Here is a 25,314-nt window from a genome sequence, read left to right on the forward strand (position 1 = left end):
TAACCTTTGAGATGGAACAAAGGATGGAAACAGGCCTATAGTTGCCAGGATCTAGTTTGCTTCCTTTTTTATATAGAGGGATTACCTTTGCCAACTTGAATTCTTGTGGGACATGACACTGACTTATGGATAAGTTTGTAATATGGGCTACTATGGGAGCAATGGAGACCGCTGCGTCTCTGAGGAATCTGGTGGGGATGTTGTCAAGGCCGGTGGCCTTGTTTGGCTGTAGGGCGAGGAGTTTTTTTTGCACATCCATCCAAATCCATTTTTTGCACATTCATTTAACAGTGAAACAGACTAGTCAAGCTAAATTGAATACATCAACTCCTACAATTCCAAGTGCTTGTCAGGGTGGGGGTCTCCAGTTCAAATATGATTATTGTGGGGGGGTCTCCAGTTCAAATATGATTAGTGTGGGGGGTCTCCAGTTCAAATAGAATTATTTTGGGGGGTCTGCAGTTCAAATAGGATTATTTTGGGGGGTCTCCAGTTTAAATAAGATTATTTTGGGGGGGTTACCAGTTCAAATAGTCTTATTTTGGGGGGTCCCCAGTTCAAATTATGATTATTTTGGGGGGGCTTGGCCTGAAAAGGTTGAGAACCACTGGCTTACGTGGTTAACAGTCAACAATATGGTCACTGATTACATGAATAAAAAAATTGGGGGGAAAATAGGATTTTTTTGGGGGTCTAAAACTGGTTGTCAAACTTTTTAATTTCAAGAACCCCCAGTTTAGAATACATTTGTCAATGGACCCCCATAACTACCCTATAGAGTGTACAAATGTAACCAAATGGTTCCTTCTATCAAAAGGGCATCATACTATGAGCTATCCAACACAGTTTGAACATGCAGTTCCTTAGGATGTACTGTAAAGACATTAGCATCAGTTAGCGTTAGCATTAGCTCCCGTTAGCATGTGCATGCTTAGTTTGTGTCTAGCTAGCTAGCATGACCTCTTAATGGGTGCAAAATGGGTGCATTTCGCCTTTCCGACATGTTGCCTTTCCGACGTTGACGAACCCTATACCTAACCCTAACCCTAACCCTAACCGCACGCGGAAGCCACTAGTCGGAGTGGCGAGATGGCGGAATGGAAGGAGAACCCCTCTTAAAATACACATTTCCAACAAAAATACCAGAGACAATATTCTTAACATACAACAGTTAGATTATCCAGTGGTAATGTATTGTTTAAGTTTCACCTACCAAAAAGGAATAAATGAAATAACTCCATCCTCAGGCAGGAGCAGCTGCTGTGAGTCAGTGTGCTTTGCTTTCAAAAACAAACTGGTTCAGGCCAGTTCCAAGGTAGAATATCAAAGGAGGTTCTCCCATGGAGCTCTGCTGACTGCTGCATGCAGATCAGAGGAAAATATGATGTCACTGACTTAACCTTTGAGCCCTTAATGTTTGGACACTTAACCCTTGAACTGCTGACTTAATAAGAATTGTTTTTTATGTGACGTGTGAACTACAGAAGGAAGTTACATCTAAAGATTAGATTAGATTAGATAAAAGAATAAATAGATAGATAGATAGATAGATAGATAGATAGATAGATAGATAGATAGATAGATAGATAGATAGATAGATAGATAGATAGATAGATAGATAGATAGATAGATGATATTAATAATTATAATTATAATATACATAATAATATAATCAATATAATAAAAAATATATATATGTATGGTTTTTATATGAATATAATCATATTAAATAATAATGTTGTTATATTAATATCAAGAATATAATATTACTATTATATATTGCCTATAGTTGCAGCTGTAGAAGTAATAGTATTTGATTAGATTTTGGTAAAAGAAGAAGTAAAATCACAATATAACTTAAACCCAGGATAACAAATCAAAGTTTAATGAAACACTTGTTTCCAATGTGGTCCTGCAGTAGCAGTAGTAATAATAATGATGATGATAATGATGCTGATGATAAAAATAAAAATAAAAATAAAAATAAAAATAAAAATAAAAATAAAAATAAAAATAAAAATAAAAATAAAAATAAATAAATAAAGTAGTAACTCTGCGAAGGAATGTCCAAACAATAAGCGATGGACATCGTTACGCAGGTCTCAACTTGCTCTACAACACAACATATCCAATGAGCTCGTACGAGTCAGCGAGCACAAAGAATAAGCGACCGCAGTAAATTTGTGCAATTTACATGCGCCGTCGAGCACAAAATCTGTAACTAATTGCTCCAGATATTTTTTTTAAATCCGAAACTTCTCTCAATCCATATTGAGAGTAAGCCGGATTTTTTGGCACCGGCCCTGATTTTTTTTTACAATGATAAAGCTCAAAGTTCACCGAAAAGACTGCAAAGGTCAACCCTCGTACAATTTTCAGAAGTTGTATTTTTCTTCGAAACTCTGGCTTTAGACTAATGTGATGACGCTGATTCCAAATATGTAAGTTTTATTTTTCTCGGACAACAGGAAGTGCCTCAAAAGGCCACTTTCTGGTTGGTTTTAGGGTGTTCCAGGCCCGTGATTTCTCCGATATATTTTTTTCCCACATCTACACGTAAAATAATGCCAAAAGTCAAAATCATCAAACCCTGATATTAAATCTTAATTTAATTATCCCTTAATTGGCTATGGTTACGGCTTCACTATCTCGCTCAATATCTCGAATACGATAAGGACTTTAGGTCCTTACATACCGGCGAATATAGCGAATATACGCAAAATTCGGACTCCGACTTCCGAATAATTAAAAGACGCTTTTTCGCTTCGCTTTTTCGCTTTTTCGCTCCATGTACGGAGCCATTGACTTTATAAGGTTTAAAAAAAAAACGCATTATTCGCACGAAAAAATCGCCCCGGTGTGTAAGGACCTTTAGAGTCCACTTTTTGGATATGTCGTAGAGCTAGCTGAGACGCACGCATGGATGTCTTGTTTGTCCCGGTACGACACATTTTTATTTCTGACTCAAAGGCGGATTCTAAAAACGTATCATTATCGAGATATATCACTTTATTGCGCGTAATAACTTGACATTTGACCCTATCCAATTAAGGAGAACGGTAAGGCCGTGTGTGAGGATAGTTATATGGGCGCGTTCGGGGCGACGCGCTGACCCAGAATGTGGTGTCCAATTTAGTTTTTACTCCTTTCAAACCGTTTTTCACTATTATCTTGGCCCCTAGGGGGCGCCTAAACAATCGGACAATGGATTATTGATCAACTCTTCAACCCGGATGCACCCATTAGGGTATTAGGTATTATTAGGGTTAGGCATAGTTTTTTTTTCGATAATCTCCCATATCGCCCAAAGTCCCAGGCGGTAGCGATGTCGCCTCACAGCAGTGTCCATACCCTAGGTGGGGTTGGCAAAAGGGCCTCTCTGGGTTGAGTTTGCATGTTCTCCCCGTGTTCCCAAGGGTAGGTACCCTCACAAAAACATGCAGTAATCCTGGTCACTATATCAGGACATTTCGAACTGTGTAGTGGGTTGTGCTGGGCTGCCCCGCAGGACGGGTTGCGCGGTGTACTGGGAAGGGCTGAGCTGTGCAGTTGGACAGATCGTGCATGTCCACCAGTCTATGCTTAGATGTCGAGTTGGGAGAGCACATGGTGTTTGACTGGGTAGCGTGTGCTGTTGACTGGGTCATGCTGCACTATCCAACTTGGTAGCGTGTGCTGCTGACTAGGCCGGTCTCCGTCGGGTTGTGCCCGATGTCCATTGAACACGTGTTGTCTGGTTGGGTGGTGTGGCCCATCCTGTGATGTCTACTGGATGGGTGTTTCCTATTTGGACGGGGCGTGCTGGCGACTGTTACGTGTGTGGTGTTCATCTTGGCCAGGTTTTTAATTGTTTGGTCTCCCATACCATTCCACAGGAAGTGAACGACACTGTCGGCGTTGTGGCTCACCCGCCACTGGTTCGGTCGGCTGGGATCGTGTCGGTGCCGTGGGGAGATGGTTTGTGACTGATATGTGTGTGAGGGCCCGGGAGATTAGTCGGCAGAAGAGATCTTTAGATAACATACTGGCTCAAGTAAGCACGTCTTCGATCACCGTCAGTGTAGACAATGTATGATGGGCAAGGGCATTTTATGACACTCTTCTTTTCTAATGGAGCAATGCCTTGGATGAACTAGTCTATAGCTTTTCAGCTATACATCTTCCTGCCTTGTACAAATAGTATATAAACATTTGATTTGGTTGCACCTTTGTTTAGGTGCCATTGAAAGCATGTTCGAGCATTGCAGCACCGTGCAATTCCCCAGGTCCCCTGTACGAATGGAATGTCCCTTGTTTTGTCAGTGCAAAACCCCATTAGAGCTCACTCCTCTTTGCAATGGCGAGTTGATCCAAATTGAGACTGGTGACTGTTGTGGTTTCTTTATTATTATTGTTTATTTTACTATTATTTTTGTATGACACTGTCCTGCCTGTATGTTCATTTCTTTTGGTGTGTACTGTACTGTGGGTGGGGGGGGGGGGTGTAGTGTGTGAAGTTGAAGCCTACAGAGCGTGCTTGATATCATACTTATTTTTGTTTTGTTTTATATCCTTTTTTCTTTTGTCCAATAATTACCTACAACATTATGCATACAACTACACAGCGTTGATGCAGAGTTTAAAGGGTAAGACCACTTTGGTAGAGGTTTGGGTTGTGTGGTTACCTTGCCATGATGTAACTCCAAAGGTGGGCAAGAAATTAAAAAAAAATGCTCCATTGATTAGAAATTGATAATTCAAAATATGCTCCTCATTGACTTACATTGTACGGTAAAACTGCTCTCAAAGTCATTCTTTTAGCACAGAAACGAACGCAAACAAAGTTGATTCAGACAATATAGAACATCACCAAACCCAGTACTGTTTTTTTTTTAAATAAAAATGTCAACTTCCTGTTGATTTTGCCATTTTTAACAAGTAGAAAACCCGGACTGGATCGGCGGATCCGGATCCAGATCTTCAAATAGCAAAATCAACAGGAAGTTGAAATTTTAATTAAAAAAACAAACATTACTGGGTTTGGTGATGCTCTATATTGTCTGAATCAGTTATGTTTGGGTTCATTTATGTGCTAAAAGAGTGACTTTGAGAGCTGTTTTACCTTACAATGTAATTCAATGAGGAGCATATTTTGAATTATCAATTTCTAATCGATAGAGCAATTATTTTTGATTTCTTGCCCACCTTTGGAGTTACATCATGTCAAGGTAACTACACAACCCAAACCTCTACCAAAGTGGTCTTACCCTTTAAGACTGGTTTTATAGTTCCCAGATTTTAAAGTATAGCGTGCACTTTTACCAATGTGCACTGTTTGTTAAATGGTTTGAGTGATCTGAAACATGGTCTTTATCTGTGATGTCAGATTGTTGAATTAAATTAATGTACTGGCCGGGGGTGGGAATGAAACTAGTGTGTGTGTGTGTGTGTGTGTGTGTGTGTGTGTGACCAGTTGAACCCTAACACCCAAGCTTCAATTTTTTGTTTTATATCACTTTTTATTTTTGTCTCATCTGGAAGTAACATGCATGCACAGCGTTGCCGAGTTTTGTTAAGATGTGATAATGAAATGTTTTATTGTTCCCAGATTTTAAAGTGTAGCTTGCACTTTTACCAAAGCCAATGTGCACTTTGTTAAATGGTTGGTTTGATCTGAAACATGTTTGTTTGATCTGAAACATGTTAGGTGATGAAGTCGCGTTAGATTGACAGTTGAATTAAATAAAACAATTCTTAAATTGAGAAGCTGGCCTGTTCCAACTGGTCTTACTCTTAAAATAAGGAAATATAATCTTGTGCCTCTGCTGGGATATGATGCAAACCACTGTTGTAGCTTGTTACTGGTTAAATATTGCTCAAAAATGGAAAAAAATCCCTATTAAGAAAATGCAAGTTATATTTCCCTAAAATGAGAAAAAAAACTTTTTGTTTTGACAAGCAACATTTTTCTTTGACAAGCACATTTTTTCTTTTTGGACAAAATATAAGACTATTAATATGCTAGGATCGAGGATTTTTTTACTTTCTTAAAATCCAATTCTTGCAGTGGTGGTAGGAGAGACGAGGGACTAAATGAATGCTGGGTTGCTGGAGAACTCCCCCTACTTCTCTGTGCTCAGAAGAGAGAGAAACATCGACCTCATCATCTCCCTCGACTTCAGCCCTGGGGACCCCATGATGGTAAAGCTCACGCATTTTTTTAGTTGTTGTTTTATAGCACTCACATAGCATTGACAGTGTCGTGTGAGGGGGGTGGGGCGAGCGTATATCAACTACTAGCTTACTCCTAGTGCACAACAATTTGAGTAAATGAAGGTCTAACTAGAAACTCCTCGGAGCACAGGTCTCCACCAGGTCAGGTAGGTTAGCATCACAACCCTAACCTGCATACGGTGCATACTAACCATGACCATCATTAATGATAATAACACATAGCTATTTTGAGAGGGGGTCGGCGGCCAAATACATATAATTGTGGGGGTCCTTGACATGAAAAATTTTGAGCACTGATATAGCAACATACGTTTTTCCGCTTTGTTTTTATTTTTAAAAACGGCCTCAGGGCTTAAAGGGTACTTTTAAGCCCATTAATGTAGTGGTTGCAAAGGTATTAATTGATTGCCCGAGTCCCGTGGTCAGAGTGCTGGTCCGGTTCTGATGAATATTAAGTAGTTCCAGAACTTCTGGTGATTTGGTTGGGGCCACTCATTAAAAAAAAAAAGCATGTATGTATTAGGTCATGTGGCCTATTAGTCGCTTGTTTTGTGCTTGTTTTTATAGACCTGGCTGCTTATTTCTCTCACAATCTGGCATCACTGTCAGTGCACCTTGTTTTGAGAGAGTATTCTGGACACAAAAAAGTAGTACAATTTGACAGAGATGTCAAAGTTGAACGAAGCTGTGCTATATGGTAGAAATAGGTCAACAATACGAATGACGCTAGTTTTTTTTTATACATTTATCTTTAAAGAGTGGCCCCCACCAAATCACCGGAACTACTTAGAATTCATTAGAATTCACGGGACTCGGGCAATCAATTAATACCTTTGCAACCACTACATTAATGAAAGTGATGAATCTGAACTAACCCTTTAATGGGTTAAGAATTAAGACTTTGTGGTTGTCTTGCTGTTGCTTGTTTCTACAGACGATTGAAGGAGCTCATAAAATGGCCAAGAAGATGGACTTACCTTTCCCACCTGTTAAAATACAGCCAGACCCTAAAGGACCAAATGACTTCTATGAGTTCCCGGGGCCAAACGGATGTCCAAATGTGATCCACATGCCCCTGTTCAACGTTGTTAACTGTGGCGGTAACTATTTTTATTGTTTCAATATTGTTTATTGTACACAATACAATTCAATTCAATTAAATTCAAAGGAGCTTTATTGGCATGAGAAAACATAGTGTAGCCTCCCCATATGTCGCCACAACTTCCTCCACTGAGGGAGCTAGTTTTCTTGGCGCAGGGGGTTGTTGGCCGGATTAGTGAGCCATGGATCGAAGGTTCAATCCCGCCTTTGATCGTTGCACTTCTCGGCCATTACAATATGTTGCCAAATCAAGTGTCAAAAACATAATAGTTTTGTAGGACAATGTTATTGTTTGTTTCCCATACAGCTCATCCAATCTGAACACATTTGAAATGCCTGGAGCCCACTGGTGGGCCGGGGGGATATTGCAAGTGGACCCCAAATAATTGGCAAAACACTATGATTTTGTGTACATTTTAATAAACTAGACCATACCCGTCTGGGGATATGAGCACCCAATATGTGCAGTGGGTTATGCTCTGTGCACAGACAGTATATCAGGGCTGGAAAGTGACTTTATACTTGGTACCTGCTGCAACACACACGCACGCGCACGTCGCCACGTCGTGGAGCCACAGAGAACACACACAAACACCCGCGCATAAACAGTTCCAACAGCCGGAGCCGTCCCCCGTCGCACACACACACACACACACACACACACACACACACACACACACACACACACACACACACACACACACACACACACACACACACACACACACACACACACACACACACACACACAAACACACACACACACACACCAACACACATACACATCATGTCACTCCTGACACACCAACACACATACACATCATGTCACTCCTGACACACCAACACACATACACATCACGTCACTCCTGACTCAGGAGTGACGTGGCAATGTAATCCTGAGATCACTTGCGTTTCATTTTGAGAGGATTGATCCCCCCCCAAATTAGGTTTTTGCATAAAATGGTTACATTTTGTGCATTTGTGGCGCCCCCTATGGATCAAAGTGGACATGCTTTTGGGGATTCGTTGAGTAAACCACCCTTGACATGTGATTTAAATTTGGGATGGACCGGACCGGTGATTTTTGGCCTTTTTTGTAAAACAGGCCCCTCCCTCTAACTTTGGAAGCCATTTACGGACGAACGGTATGGACTATGAAAATTCCGCTTGGAAATGTTTATCGAATGGGTCCAGAGATGATGTGTATCGATTTTTGTGAAATTTGGACAAAATATGTGGGAAGAGGAGCTAAAAGTGTGTTTTGAAGAAAATTTAAAATGGCGGATAATTCATCCTGGCGCAAATGGGCGTGGCCTATATGGGAAGTTGCGCCATGACCCAAGGAATCTAGGGAAAAAATGATTTTTATTTTAGGACCTACGGTTCAAGAGTTATAGGCCAAAAGGTAAAGTGGGCTGTTATAGCGCCACCATGAAGCCGACTGGTGTAATTCTTTGTTTAATAATTTGGCAATAAACTATGAACCTCCCCTCCAAGTCTTGTAACTCGAACCCTTACGTTTTTTGAGGTTTTTCAGACGGACAGACGGACAGACGGACAGACGGACGGACAGGGTGCAAAACATACTCTGCCACGCCTTCGGCCTGGCGGAGACAATAACTGCGGTAATATGCAACTTCTTTTATGAATAAAATTTTGGCCAATCTGTATGGTAGAGTAATATAACATATACAATTGGGGTGGTTGTATTTTGTCTCTCTGCTCTTCTATTGAGACATTTAGATCGTGTCAAAGGTCATGTCTCACCTAGACACAGGATCTGACATGAATTTTGACCTGATGGTCAAGATTAAATTTATCCCCTGAGCAAGTAGGCTGGCTCTATTAACTCAATGGTAAAATGTTTCAGCACTTGCACAGGAAACCGGGTTCAAATCCAAGGTAGAAGAGGAAAGTTACATAGTGCAGCTTTAATAGTAGTAAGTAAATTATGTAAAAAAAAAAAAAGAAAAGTCCTGGTATTTTGTCTTTAAAACCCTGAAAAGTTTAAATAAACGTACTCTGAAATGTTTACACGTGTTAACCCATTTAGACCTGTAAAGCCTATACGTTGTTAAACCTTTCAATCCGGGAAAGCATCCGTGTCATTTTTAGTTGTTACAGTATATTGTCACTGTCCGGCAGAAATCTTGTATCTCCAAGTTTCAAATGTGTATGCTTTTTTTCATAAGTTAAAGCCTTTGTTCATCATACAAGAGTGTCACACAAAAGTAGTGAAAATAGAAGATCTACAAGCACACAACGCCTCGCAATTTTCACTATTTTAAATCGTTTTTAAGGTTTCCACACGTTTTTCAGAAAACTTAGATTAGGATTTAGAAGGCGTTTTGAAAAATTGGTGATCAGAAGGGTAAATATATTTATTTATTTATTGTTCTCCTTTCTCCTCATCTCTGTATATCAGATCAAATCGAGGAGTGGAGGAAGAGATACTCGATCTTCCAGGGAGCGTTCAGCCCTGACATGATCTCTGACCTGATGGCAAAAGCTGCAGAGAATGTGAAAAACAACAAGGACAAGCTGCTGGGGGAGATTAAGAAGGCCATGAATAAAAAATATTAACTCGGCATACATTTACTCAAGTACTGTACTCAATTAAGTACAGTATTGAGGTACATTTACTTTGATTGAGTATTTTCATATTTCAATATACTCCACTACATTTACTCCACTTTTTTAAAAATAAATTCAGCTACTAGTTACCTTGTATCGTCTCTGTCGGGTGGAAACCTCAAATGTCCAAAACTGTGACTTTTCATGATTCAAATAAAAAAAGTAGCAAAAGTAGACGATCTTCGTGCCGTGTTTCGAGCTTGAGGATCTGCTACTTTTAATGCTTTTGTGTGACGCTGTTGTATGATCAAGTAGGACGTTAATTTACGAAAAAGAAAATAAAAGTTTGAATATTGAGATAAGGTTTCTGCCCGACAACAATATTTAGATTATCATTACAAAACAACAGTCAGCCTATTAGCCATTTTAGATTAAGATTAGTGTAAAATAATATAATCACATAAACCATACTGTAAGATCATCTTTATATTCAGTAGCCATAATAATCACATAATTGGAGTAATAATCACATATGAAATAATCATATAAACCAGTTACTGTACATATAATCACATAAACAGTTACAGGGTATGGTTGATTCCAAAACATCGTCCTTTTATATGGTCTTATAATCCTGCGCTTATAAAGACTATACTGCTATTTGCCATGCATGTGAAACCATGAAGATTCATGACCTATCATTGTACTTTGTCATTGGTGTTTTCTATAGGACATTTGTTCTAAAGTTTGTCTATAAAACTATACTCAAGCCCTACTATACAGGTGGAAACTGATCTTTGGCTGGTTTCTTTTGAATAAAATCTGGAGATCATGGAATTGTCCTGTGAATTCTTGAATGTAATTCAATGTCAGTTTAAGCCTAAACGGCTTGTGTTATATGTCACAGACACAGAGTGATCAATTGCTGATAATGTTTCCTGATACAATAAAATAAATGTACATATCCCAATTCATTCAGCAAATGTATTTATAAAGCACATTTAAAAGCAACCCACCTTGACCAAAGTGCTGTACAGACCATCTCTGTGTGGCACAAATAAACAATACATGGACATAGAGGCACAAGCCAAATATCAGCCACATCAGGAGGATACAAACACTAGTGAATACAAGTGCATTTTGAGTCTGGACTTAAGAGTCAATGGGGGGTCAGATCCCTTGAGAGCAAAGGTCAACCCTGAACTTAAATTTAGATCACAGGACAGACAGGGACCCTTCAGTCAGCTGAGGAACTGAGGGACCTGGACTGGAGATAGCGGTTAGATTCAAACCCCTATCTCCAGGTGCCTCAGATCTGTGATATAGAAGTGGGACAGCCCATTTAGGGCTTTATAAACAAACAGTGAATCTTCAAATCAATTCTGAAGTGTACTGGCAGCCATCGGAGAGATGAGAGAGAGAGAGAGGTAGAAAGAAACGGTGTGTCACATGCTGTTAAGTTACACCTATTTCCTGTTAATAATAACCAATGTAAAATGTGCTGCATTGGGCGGAGACACTTTATTGTGAAGGTACAACAGGAAGAAGAGAGTTGTTGCTGCTGCTGCGTAGTTGTCGAAATAATTACTCTGGGGTCTGCTCGGCAGTCAGACAGAGACCGCAGTCCGGTTACAAGTTACATTATATAAAGTTGTGTACTGTATTTAACAGTCAGTTACACACAAGTTGTATCATTACGAGTTAGAATATGTCACAGATACTAGGCTACTACAAGGGCACTTGTGAGTAAAGTTGGCAAGTTGCCCTACAGTTGAAGAGGAAATATCCAACACAGATGCGTAAATACTCTACACAACAGCTATAGGCTACTGCAACTATGGCATCCAGGTGAAACACGACGTTAATCATAATCGTGGACCTATTTTTAACTATGAGGTGGACACGCTAAAACGTTACCACTTTGAAACCGAATAGCTCTATGAGGAGACGACAAGTTTCTCACAACTCATCGACTTTCCCACGGCTGTCCCAACTAGACGCACGGACGGCATCCACTGCCTAAATGCAGTTGGTACAACGTAAGTTCAGGAGGGAAGAGAACACCAGATAACAATCTCCTCCCCCATGTAATCACCTCCAATCTGGCTGATATCAACTCCTCCCAAGCTCACCTGCTCGCGATCCCTTAAAATCTCCTCCCACCAAGCTAATCAAACAAATTTTAAATGCTCTGTTTTACACACCATTATAATATAACCTGAGGGTAATCTAACTTACTGTACAAAACCATAAGAATTGTGCATTTGCGTTTTGAGTAAGTAATCTATAAATAATGTTCATTATTTTTATTTTCTAGTTATATAGTTATTATATTGATTATAATAATTTGAAGCTTTCTGTGGTTCAAAAAGTTAGTAAAATTGTAAAAAACAAAGTGCGTGTGGGTGCACGTGCGTTCATCAGGCAATGTGTTATCAGATTGGATGAGCCGTATGGGAAACAAACCATAACATTGTCCTACATGGCACTTGCTTTGGTAACATATCTCTGCTGTCGGGCAGAAACCAGCTAACTCTATGCACAGCAGCCATATTGTGAAGACATTCACAGGTGTTACCAATGATACTAATGAAGGCTCCATTCCATTCTGGTCAAACAGAGTCAGGGTGCTGATATTGTGCATGTTGGCTCACTGGAAACACTCTGCTACACCAGTGGGTCTACAGTTGGGGTCCAGGGACCCTCATGGGCTTCCAAATGACCCCTTACTGGTGTGTAACTCTGAGAGTGTACAAATGGAACCAAATGGACCCGTAAGGGTCCATTTGGTTCCATTCTCAGAGTTATGGGGGTCGCGGAAACCACTGTGCTACACTAAATGGAACAGAGCCTTCATTGATTGATTGATTGATGTACTTTATTTAGTAAGACATGAGAACAGTACATGACAGTACATAACAGTACATGGAAGTACAAATTCGCAATACAAGGTCTACTAAACTGGATAGCTCATTAAGCACTTAGCTTGTTTAAGATGAGATCCCCATGCACACAAATCATGATGACATATAAGAGACAGACAGATATACACACTACTATACAGAATGTCATACAATCAGTTTACAGGTTACTGGTATGAAGGGTGAAAAATATGTACAAAAGAAGAAAGAGAGAGGGGGGGAGGGGGTAGGTTAGGTTAGGACATGGGGTAGGTTAGGACATTAGTATCATTGGTAACACCTGTTAAGGAAGTGAAAACATGGCTGCTGTGAATAGAGCCTATTAGGGGGGGGGGTTTGATGTGTTGGTGTGATTGAAATGATGTTGTAGTGTGAAGAAGGAATTATTGTATAACTTGGGTAGTTAACAGTTAATGAGACTTGTAATACTTGTGTGTTTTAAGGCTATTTATATTCATGTATTTACTGAATGTTTAGTTAGGTATTTATTATGTTTTAGAAACACCCCTGTCAATGGAGCAGTCTCATGGTTTAGTCCATGCTCATTAGCTCCAGCTGGCTATGAAAGGCTGCTGCCATTTCATAAGAGGAGAGCTGAGGGTGAGAAGCTCCCACCATGCTTGGGTGTTTCTCCTAAATGTCTTTGTCATGTTTTGTGAATAAATACAGCTTCGGGTTAAACCCTACTACAAGTGCCCCTGTACTGTTCCAGCCACTAACACGGTCTTCTTCACAGTTAGTATGCTGGTTAGGTTAGGGATGTGATGCTGTAATCATGCAGTACGTATGTTTGACAGGAAGTAATTAAGATTGGACTTTTGACATAAAAAAAATACCAGTTTTGTTAGGCATCTATGATCTATTGTTTGGTATGTCCTCATTATGACCACAGGTATATGCTCTAAAACAGTGGATCTCAACCTGTGGGTCGGGTCCCCAGATGACAGTGAAGTGACAATTTAAGGACTTTTAAGACCTTTTTAGTACCTAAAAAAAAAAAGAGGGGAAATAAAAAAGACCCTTATTTCATCAAAAGTATTCAACAAACTATAGCCTACTATAAAAACTGGTCAAACATTGGCCAAATTGTCAAATAACATAAGAAAGAGGCAATACGCGAGGTGTTGTGAGCTTGTAGATATGCAATTTTCACAATATTTGTGTGGAAGCAAGTCAAAGAAAATGTAATGCCTCAACTCTTACAATTCCTAGTGCTTGTCAGGGTGGGGGGTCCCCAGTTCAAATTGGATTATTTTGGGGGGTCACGGCCTGAAAGGGTTCAAAACCACTGCTCTAAAAGTGTGAAAAACATGTTTTTTTTCTAATTTCTTTGGCACTTTTAAGGAGTAGTTCACCCCAAAAAATACTTAATTTTCTGTCAATTACACACCCCTTGAATTCATTCAGATTTTGCTGCTTTTGTCGCATTCCTAAGCCAATAATCTCCAGTCATCTCCTACTGAGTCTCCTATTGACCGATGACCCGGTCATCAAATTATTGGCTCAGGAATGCGACAAAAAAAATCTCCATGAATTCAAGGCTTAATGGGGCGTGTAATTGATTGAAAATATGTAATTCCTTGGGTGAACTACTCCTTTAATATAGACAGTCGTGTTCCTGACAATTAGACTCCCTTGTTAATTAGACCCTCATTTACTCAAATTGTTGTCCCCCAAGCACTAGGAGTAGTTGGTATACGCTCGCCCCGCCCCTCTCACACGACCCTGTCAATGCAATGTGAGTGATATCTCGATATACTTTAAGATAATATAATACAAATAATCTTGCCTACTGTATATTTGACTAATTAGTCATTGAAATGTTTGCTGAGTAAGTTACCCCACATAATTTAGCTTTTGTGGAGAGGAATAAAAATCAGTAGCCAGGGGACAAAATTGTAGACAAAGGTGTGTGAAGGACACTATCTTGAAAATAACTTGAATTGTCCCCTCCATTAGACCCTCTGAAATTGTATCGCTTATCTAGTCAGCCTGTGGCCACGTTTCCCATAGGCTCTATGCACAGCAGCCATATTATCACTTCCTTCACAGGTGTTACCAATGATACTAATGAAGGCTCTGTTCCATTTAGTGTAGCACAGTGGTTTCCACGACACCCATAACTCTGAGAGTGTACAAATGGAACCAAATGGACTCTTACGGGTCCATTTGGTTCCATTTGTACACTCTCAGAGTTACACACCCGTAAGGGGCCATTTGGAAGCCCATGAGGGTCCCTGGACCCCAACTGTAGACCCACTGGTGTAGCAGTGTTTCTAGTGAGCCAACATGCACAATATCAGCACCCTGACTCTGTTTGACCAGAATGGAACAGAGCCTTCATTAGTATCATTAGTAACACCTGTGAATGTCTTCATAATATGGCTGCTGTGAATAGAGCCTATTGTAGCCCAACCGGGACGTAGGGTTTTTTTCCGGGTTGAATGGGAAACATGGCCACAGGCTGACTAAATAAGCGATTTAAACGGGTTGTTTTGTCCCCGACCTAAAATGTATGATCCCGGACCATACCTTAAACATCTGTGCAGTTTGGAATCTACCATTAGTTTTTGGATACCATGATGTGACGAAAAGGGTAAACAGCCGGTCAACCGATTCTGGGAGACCTCGCAGTAGGACCTCATCTCGGAGCTGTATAGCGGAGTGAGAGGTTCGTAATGGGGCGAGTATCACCTGTGTTGTACAACGTATACTTTACTAATCTGCAGTGGTGTACTTAACCCCAGTAATTGAGTCAAAGTATAGATACTCCTGGTCAAATATTACTCAACTACAAGTGAAAGTTGCTCTGTCAAATTTGTACTTGAGTTAAAAGTATTGGAGTACTTGCTTTTAAAAATGTAGGTAAGTAAAAGTAAAAATTACAAAGTGCATTTTTCAATATTACAAGACAAAAAATAAATACGTTTTGACCACTGCAGCTGTACTTTATATTTCATTTTATTACACAATTACACGTTATTTTAAACACTGTCTTCTCTCCAAAGCCTCAAATCCATGAGTCACAACACAACATGTTATTTTCCTATACCCTATCCACTCTATAAATGGATGTTAACTGTGGTGTGGATGTTTTTACTTGAGTATATCTCACTGAAGCTTTGTCATTCATACATTTTTTACTAGAACCTTCTTTGCAGCTTCCGCTATGCCCCCTATCACTTTTGAAAGGAAGGATAACTTCTTTCAGCTTGAAATCTAGATTTTTCTTCAGTTTTTATTTTAGATATCTCATTCTTCTCTCCTGATTCTGATTCTGATTCTGAAGTTTCTGTTGTTGTTCCTCTATTGCTCTCCCTGCTTGATGGAACACCTCATTGGTGAAGTAGCTTCTTCCGTTCGTTTGCACCATCAAATCGATTTTCACCAGCAGCTCAGTGACCTCAGAGGCATCCTTGGGTTTGTCGTTGAAGACATGATAGCGACCGTCACATTTTCTGACAAATTCTTGCAGTTTTGGACTCTCTTTCAAAAAGTCTTCAACTGGTTTACCTTTAAGCCCCTGACCAACAGTGAAGAGAACCATGGTGTATTTGTTTGACATTTCACCAAATACCATCTGAATCATTTCCACAGATTTCAGCTCCTCTTCTGTGATTGGGATTCTTCCCAGTCTGATCACAATCAGGAACACATGGGGACCAGGAGCAGCGAGACAAAAACACTGTTTGATCGCCTTCCTGACTTCGTCTTCACTATTATTGGTGTCACATCCTGGTGTGTCAACAACAGAGATGTGTCTTCCATCCACTACATGTTTTTCTTTCTGACAGCTTATTGGCGGAGCACTTGTGGGCACATTTTTTTTAATGGTTGAGAATTGAAAGGCTTTATAACCCAGGATGGTGTTTGCGGCGGGGCGCTTTCCAACTCCAGACTTCCCCACCATCACAATGCGAAGTTCTTCATCATGTGTTATGACAGCTGGTGGATTAAAATGATATGGTTATGGATGATATGCATATTGGAGGTTTAAAAAAAACATTGTGTGTGTGTGTGTGTGTGTGTGTGTGCGTGTGCGCGCGTGTGCGCGTGGGGTGCAATACGTTAGTCCGACAGCGCATTCCTCCGACAGCGCAGTGCTCCGACATTAAACAGTAAACCCGAACCAAACCCGCACCCTAACCCTAACCGCACGCGGATGCCACATAGTCGGAGAAAAGGTCTGTCGGATTAACGCATGCCTCCCGTGCGCGTGCGTGTGAAAAAGAGAGAGGGGGCACATACGTGTTGCCATGTCTGTCCTGAAGTTTCTGTCTGAGAGAGAGAGAGAGAGAGAGATATTAGGTTGGTATCATTGTAACAACAGATCTGCATACTGTATAACACAGATCTATAGCAATAGTTAATCATCACATAATCAAAGGAGATGCAATAGAGTCTTTATACTGTAAGCAGGGGAGCCTAGTGGGAATGTGTGTGCAACATTTCTCAGAAATTGCATGCTGTGTTCATGATTTGAGGCATTTTGTTCAAAACGGAGCACTCCTTTAAACTTTGGAAGGCAATTTTAGTCAATCAGGATGGAATATGGAAAATCTGAAAGACCCGTTTCGTTTTATGACTATAGAGATACTGTGTACCGATTTGCATGATGTTTGGACAAAATCTGTAGGAGTACTGTCAAGAAATGTGTGTTGCACAAATCGTCCTCCTGGTGGCGCTATGACAGGCCGATGTGAAACATTTGGGGCAGAGGTTCTGCTCTGGCATCCAGGTAGTGTGTGTGCACAGTTTTACTGCGAGCAAGCCATCGGTGCCGGAGATTAGCTGTACACAGACAGAATGACACACGAACGGACGAACGGACGGACAGGGGGTAAAACGTAGTCTCTCGCCATGCCTTTCGGCCTGGCGGAGACAATTAACATATCGGCCTGTTGATGTCCTTGTCTTATTTAGCTAGTGGGCACATTTGTTCAATTTAGGTTTTGTTCATCATTGATAAGAACAGCTGAATGGACCTCAAACTCAAAATGAGGTTGGAAGTCAAAAGGGGTGGAGCCTGGAGTCAGCAAAACCAGCTAACTCCACCCCCCTTTGGTGGACTTAGCTGGTTTAGCAGAAAGTTAGAGGATCCAACGGAGTTAGCTGGTTTTGTCAGAAGCGCTTTTTAATACTCTTCATTGGTTCGATACTTTTTTTTTAACCAATACACAGACGTAAAGGGTGTTCAATAGCACTGATTTGTGGGGGGAAATGCAAAAGTGTCAAAATGGAGTTAGCTGGTTTCTGCCCGACAGCAACGAATTATTTAACTTGACTGAGATTCCATCACTCACCTCACAAGAGAAGGAGACCTGATGATGAGACAATCCTCCTGATGGTTTTGGTGGTTCTATGACAGTGTTTTGACAGCAGCGAGAACCTATCTGTGGATATAAGTGTAAGTAAGTTAGTGAGTAATATTAACTAGTCTGACATATAGGTTTCACTGAGGCAGCACCACCTGCTTGGTGTGTGTGGTAACTAATGGTACCTTGTGTTTGGGATCGTTATTGTGTCTAATGTGAACAATACTTGAACAAACTTTATGATAACTACACATAACTAATCAAACCTCTAGGAGATTACATTACTGTTGATATTACTCACTGACACGGCACCCCCTTATTTTATTATCTTTAATTCATACATATCCTGTATTATTATCGGTTAAAATATCTCAATTATGCCAAATAATTCAGATCCTTTTCTATAGCAGGGACACGTCTTTCACACACCTACTGTATGTCTACATTTGTCCCCAGTCTGATACTGATTTTATTCCTCTCCACAAAAGCAATGTGTGCAACAATTCATTTAGAAAGATGTGACAGAAACTTAGTCATTTTCTTTTTACAATGCTATGAAGCATTATGAGTATTTATGAGTCCTCATAAAATGTTATAATGTTATAAAGATTATAATGTATTGTAAGTATATAAATTGTTTAATGTTTAAGGCATTATAGACATGGGTTTCATAGGAAGTGTCACCGGTTAGGTCACACTTTCCCATCTACATGTCCCTAAAAGACAAGAGGTCTGGGTATCTTACCTGGTTTCAATGTGTAAATCTTGATGTAGGTCTGGAGAGACAGAGGAAGTATGACCAGGCTATGAGGTTTCATCAACAAGGAGCAGCTCACTGACACATCTCTGGTGTCTCCCTGTCATTTTATACATGTCAGTGCAATATGCAATTCCTTCAATGGGGGAGGTCAGAGATCTACATTGTTTACATAAAGTGAGGCCATTCATTATAAATACTGTGAAGTGATCATTTGACCTGATCAAGCAAAGTTCAATCTGTACCACAGAGAGAAGCAACATCAAAGTAGGAATAACAATCAACAATTGACATACTGTAATCAAGGTTCAGTGCTTTTAGTACCTGAGGGTCAGTGTGCAACGAAAGACTACTGCAGATTACTGCATGGGAGCTCCTAATAACAAACTTGTATACTACTGTAGCCATTGTGAATATGAAATTATTCAATACTGAGCAACTGCATGGCCTTTTCCTCGCCTAAAATATTATCAGAACGTTTTTTTGTTGTATCCTGGAACAGGAGTCTTTTAATTCCTGCTCGTGTCAAAAGGGACAGCTCTACACCCAGCTAGTTGTCAACAGCAGATGATACTTTAATTCTACAAGTTAGGCCTATTCATTCTGTCATCTACTGTATGTTATTTCTATGGCTGTGTGTATACAAAACACCAACCCATATACCACCATCATAATCAAGTGATTCATTCTCTTCCTGGGGAATGAGACACAATTCCCAAAGTCCATGCCAATGTTGTGTATGAATTTGACGATGCAGTCTGGTGTCTGGCATTTTATTTTGAAATACAAAATGACTTTCCTTTTTAGTCAGGCCTGGTATGGCCGACTCCAGAGGATGAAGAAGACAAAGAACTTAGAACCTGAGAGACAGAGAGACCTCAAGAAGATCCAACATATTTATTTGTTGAGAATTGAATATCCGTTACAAATTTTTGATTTTCTGTTTTACACACCACTATAATGTTCTTATTTTGATCATAAGACCCAATTACTGAACATCAGTCTCCAGGTTTTCTTCAGAATATGTCTGACACTGCTTTACTATGACACTATGGCACATTAGGAGTCCGCCAGTATAGAGTACAGAAGTCCTAACGACAGGTCCATCCCCTGGTTCGTAAAGTAATTTTGCTATGGAGAATAACATTGGCTCATCTTTGAATCGTCTCATATATAAGAATTGTGGTCCAAAAATAAACAAACTGTCTCTGCGATATTATCAGGGAGGTGGCTCTGTATCGTTTATGATAGTCAGTCACTCATATTTGATACAGTCTGTTTCTGACGAAAATGTAACTAATTCGTCGGAAGTAACATTCGCGTTTTCTCACCAACGGTTCATATCCATAAGAGTAAAACCGCCGGGGTCATTTGTTTATTTTTGGAACACAGTTCTTATTTGACGGGATATCAAACACGTCTATGAGAATTCAGAACGGGGTGGGGGGGGGGGGGGACTGGTAGTATTATTGCCTGCTCATTTTGTATGTCTGTGGCAAAAATGTAATTTTGACAAAAATGTCCACCATAAGCCAACATGGAGATGACCCCTGGATATAATGTGTACACAGAGCTGTTACATTGCAACTGAGGGTAATCTAACTTACGAAATCATGAGAATTGTGCATTTGCTGTCATAAATAGTTAGCCTATATATATATATATATATACACATAGGTTAGCGTGGGATAAGCCCTTGCTAAATTGTGCACAAATAGCAGCTTTTTTTCTAAAGTGTTTAAAGGTAATTGCTCTGTTTATCATTTTTGTAAATTTACAATTTACTGTACAATGTAAGCATTTAGCAGATGCTCTTAATCCAGAGCTATTTACATTAAGCAAGGAAAACATGAGGTAATACATCAAATGTGTAGAAATAGTAATCTAGGATCATAGGTAAACCAAGAACCTATCATCAGTATGGATGAACAGTATAGTATCCAAGAAATCAATGTCTATGTACCGAGTTCACTCGATGCAGACAGTGCAGGAATACACACACTGATTAGTAGTCTTTAAGGTGGTTGTGTTCTGTTTGTAATCCTATCACAGCAGCTCACTGTCTTGCTGCTGTATTAACACATTGTTGTACTTCGCCCAGCAGATATGGGAGTTTTTTTGTCATCAGTCATGTTTTCAAACTCTCCTTGGGTGATTGTAATCTGTGGGAAGTATGTGTCTCTCTGATGTCTTGGTACAGTGGGCAGGCGGTTAGGAAATGTAGCTCAGTTTCCACTTTTTGTGCGCAGTGGGTGCATAGTCTGTCTTCTCTAGGGAGCCAGGTCTGCTCAGGGGCGTCACGGCCATTCACTGTGCGTAAGACGCGACACCCTCACTCTCACAGATCCGTGATTTCATACCCCCCACTTTTTGAAAAATCAAAAAACATATATATTTTTTGATAATAAATCTGTAAAATCAGGCAAAAATAAGAATTAAATAACCTAACCCTAACCCTAAAACTGAAATAAAGTAACCAAAACACGAAAAAAAACTAACAAAATCCGCCCAAAAAACTTTGAAAATACAGCATTTGTTTACATTTGACAGTTACAAATGTTTTTCACGCTTTTTCAAAAATAGCAGATCTACAAGCTCATAGCACGGCACTCGGTGCCGCGCTATGAGCTTGTATATCTGCTATTTTTGAATAGCCAAAGTGTAAAGTAAGGGGTATAGTCCACCGAAAGTCCACCCCCCCCACCTTCTGAGAGCCCGTGACGTCCCTGGGTGTGCTTATGTACTTGACACTTAACATGGGTCAATATATGAAGACAATATACTAGTAGGCTACTCAGTTTTAGGCCTATTTGCTAAAGGTCAGGTCAAGGTCTATTTAGTTCAAATCCGGGATAGAAGAGAAAAGTTACATAGTGCAGCTTTAAAGTGAGGTCTGGCAAATTGTTGCTATTTGGTGGAGTGAGAAAAGTCCGAAAATGATTGCGCCTTAAAACAGCTCTGACCTCGTCCAATGTGTAGCGCAGTCCCCTTACCCAGCATTCCGCCATTGACTCTTTTCAGTCTAAACTCACTTTTCTCACTGTGATTTTTACATGTCCATGTATTGTTTTTTTTGTGTGCCTATGAGCGGTGTGTGTATTGTTTATGCCAGTGTTCATTGTATTTGTGATTTTAGCTATGTGGTATTTTAGCTATAATGATATGTATCGCACTTTGGCGCTCTGCATACAGTATATTTTTAGGCTGCTTTATAAATACATTTGACTCGCAAACACGGACAAAGTATTGATTCAATAGGAAATAAAATGCTTATTTTATTGCATCAGAAAGCAACATCATCAATTCATCATTGCAACATGTCTAAAGCACTACATTCGATACCTCAATAAAAAAACCTGCGCTAATAAATGGAAACAGAACTGAGGACATTTTTCTTTATTGCCACAGATTGATACTGGAAGAACCACAGCATTGTCTGCTTTCTAATTTGTTGTTTAGAGCAGTGGTTCTCAACCTTTTCAGGCCGCGAAGTAATCATATTTGAACTGAGGACCCCCACACCCTGATAAGCATTTGGAATTGTAGACATTATATTTAGTCCGACTCGGTTCCACAGATAAATGTTGTGAAAATAGCCGAACTATAAGCACAAAGCCTCGCAGTGTGAGGCGTTGTGAGCTTGTAGATTGACAATTTGGCCAATTTGGCATTACAAAATGTTGCTTTGTATACTGTTGAGAAAATGAGAAAACAATTTTGGACATTAAGCTAATCATCTGGGGACCCCCCAAAATAATTTGGGGACCCTCTGGGGGTCCTGACCCACATGTTGAGAACCACTGGTTTAAAGAACATAATTGTCAGGACAGAGAGGGGAAGCAAAACTAGAAACCTGGGAGATTTACTTTTTGACTACTTGGCTACACAAAGCTAAGTTGGAAACCTTTTCCATTTGTCATGAAGCAAAGCTTGGCGTGCATGTCAAAGCATTGTCACAAAACCAACTGGGTGTCTGGAACTGCTTTGTACCAGGTATTAGACAGCCCTGAGTCACCCAGAACCCTCGACTTTGACTTGTTAGACCCGTTTGGACTCCACAGTGGTGATGATACTCTGGACCCAGTTCTGAGTTGGGTCAACACAGAACCTGCAACCATTCTTCATTATGAGCCTAGAACAGACAGATAGATAGAGAGAAGATTTTTTATCAGATTAGCCGTTTGTTAAAATAATATGCTTATCAGCTTATTGGTTAATTTACATTAAAGTGCATGTTCTGCATAAGATGCATTTCCGCAGCTGGGGGTCTAGATCGGAGGAAGAATGAATAAAACACATGTTTTATAAAGTTTTCTTGATTCTTGAAAATTCTTATGTCATGTCAATATGTCAATATTGACATATTTTAGCTGTTTTATAAAAGCAATGTCACTCCAAGCTTTGATTGTAATTGTATCACAGTTAAGGCAGTTGAACAACATCTCATAGTTGTGATAATATACCATGGCCTGTTGTGAGATATTGCTATATATTTATACATAATTATGACAGGTTGTTTTTGTGTTGCCATATTGGCCTAAATTTAACCAATAACATTTTGGACAGTTCAATACTTGGAAAGCGTGATTATTTAGCTTCAAGAAAAGAAAGAGACACGTTATTCTTGACTAATATAATCTGCAAAATATTTAATTAATCATTCTAAAAGCCCCCTATCATCTACATTAACTGGAAGCTGACATACAACTTCACCTGCACAATGTGTTCGATGTTATTAATGTATAGGTATACCATACAATACGTATAACATCATACTCACAGAACTCCTGCCTTAACACAGTGAATGTGTGTGCGCTGGAATGTCACCACGTTGTTCTTAGGCAGGGGTTTGGTGTGATACTCGAAGCAGCACTCATCTGGATCTGCAGAACTGCCTGGAAGGGGTGAGAGTAAGAAAGAGAAAATCTGTCAGATCACAGATGAACAGAAAAGGAAGAGGAGGTTACACTGACTGCTCATGACGTTTACAGGCTTAGGAACATGAACTCAAACACATTTGGCTTATATTTATTATCAGAAATCATGAGTGATTTTAAGGGTTTCCACACTTAATAGGCTCTATGCACAGCAGCCATATTGTAAGACATTCACAGGTGTTACCAATGATACTAATGCAGGCTCTGTTCCATTCTGGTCAGACGGAGTCAGGGTGCTGATATTGTGCATGTTGGTTCACTGGAAACACTCCCAAATGGCCCTTTACGGGTGTGTAACTCTGAGAGTGTACAAATGGAACCAAATGGACCCTTACGGGTCCATTTGGTTCCATTTGTACACTCTCAGGGTTATGGGGGAAAATGGGGGAAAACTGAAATTAAAAAATCTGAGAACTATCTACTGTGCTACACTAAATGGAGCAGAGCCCTCATTAGTATCACTGGTAACACCTGTGAAGGAAGCGATACTATGGCTGCTGTGAATAGAGCCTATTGAAACGGGGCCAGAGATGTGAGGAAGAGAGCAAAAACGTAAAAGCATCAATGTAACCTTGTTTAAAGGAAACGAATAGTGACACTTTAAATATGAGACTGATTCGAAGAGGGACTGGGGGAGAGGGTGTTTTCAGCCATCTGGAGAGTACCAGTGGAGGATTGGCTCTCCTCTGGTCCAAAAACCTTCTGCCAAAGTCCTATATGAGGTGAGGAAATAATGAAGGGCAGGCTGATGGTGGTCAGCGCCAAATATGGCTGAGCACAGTCGTCCATGTGCTCGGCCTCGGCTAAAGGACAACTACTGACTGGAACCAGTGGGGATTTTCATTTTCACCACAACGGATGAACAGCTTCATCCGCGGTGGCGGAGGCCTGTGAGCAAATTGATGCAGGGTCTGTGGTGCAAGAATGGATTCACCTTTCAAGATCCTCATCCATATTTCCTGCCTGTGACGTGGATGTGGATTGTTCTCCACAAATGTATTTTGAAATACGTACATCATAGGCTGCGGGTGAGCTTGACAATTGGGAAGGCTGGGGGTCGGCACCGAAATCGGTGAAGCGCGCGTGTGCAAAAAATTGCGGTTTCTGAGCGGATTGTGTTAGTTTCTTTTTGGTTTTTGGTTACTTTATTTCGGTTATAGGGTTAGGGTTAGGTTATTTAATTATTATTTTTGCCTGATTTTACTGATTTATTATTAAAAAAAATTGCTAAATAATGCTGCACACATATATTATATATAATTTGCACAATTCCCAGAATTTCCCAGCATAACATTTGGGAAGGCTTAGCCTACCCTAGCCTTCATTACCCGTCGCCTATGACGTACATGTTTTATTGTTTGTTTGTTTTTCATCATAATAACCATGCAATCAGTGCAATCACGTTGAGCTTGATGCAGCTCTCTCACTCTCGCAGCATGGGTTATGACAACTATGAGATTTGGATTTCCATGAAACTTGTTATTGTGCACCACTGA

At 40.1% G+C, this 25,314-nt stretch overlaps 2 protein-coding genes across 5 annotated transcripts in view; one reads left to right on the forward strand and one right to left on the reverse strand.

Annotated features, from left to right (window-relative positions):
- Nucleotides 1-10,580, forward strand: part of LOC311062512 (cytosolic phospholipase A2 gamma-like) — a 34,446-nt gene extending 23,866 nt beyond the window's left edge. For 3 of the 4 annotated variants that reach the window (XM_084081602.1, XM_084081604.1, XM_084081605.1), the window contains 3 exons: nucleotides 6,047-6,180; nucleotides 7,148-7,313; nucleotides 9,740-10,580. In XM_084081602.1, the coding sequence (XP_083937728.1) occupies nucleotides 6,047-6,072 (26 nt within the window). In that variant the 3' untranslated portion in view covers nucleotides 6,073-6,180; nucleotides 7,148-7,313; nucleotides 9,740-10,580. Of the gene's footprint in view, nucleotides 1-6,046; nucleotides 6,181-7,147; nucleotides 7,314-8,851; nucleotides 8,940-9,739 lie in introns of all 4 variants that reach the window. The other variant, XM_084081603.1, reaches the window with a different exon arrangement.
- An 11,628-nt stretch (nucleotides 10,581-22,208) lies between these two features.
- The window catches only part of LOC311063786 (uncharacterized protein), a gene marked incomplete at its 5' end in the record, with an annotated part of 9,167 nt that continues 6,061 nt past the window's right edge, over nucleotides 22,209-25,314 (reverse strand). The window contains 2 exons of the mRNA XM_084083386.1: nucleotides 22,209-23,013; nucleotides 23,662-23,776. Of these exons, the coding sequence (XP_083939512.1) occupies nucleotides 22,920-23,013; nucleotides 23,662-23,776 (209 nt within the window). The 3' untranslated portion in view covers nucleotides 22,209-22,919. The remainder of the gene's footprint in view (nucleotides 23,014-23,661; nucleotides 23,777-25,314) is intronic.

This window comes from Gymnoscopelus microlampas (assembly GCF_963454915.1).
Source record: "Gymnoscopelus microlampas genome assembly, chromosome: 16".
NCBI lineage: Eukaryota > Metazoa > Chordata > Actinopteri > Myctophiformes > Myctophidae > Gymnoscopelus > Gymnoscopelus microlampas.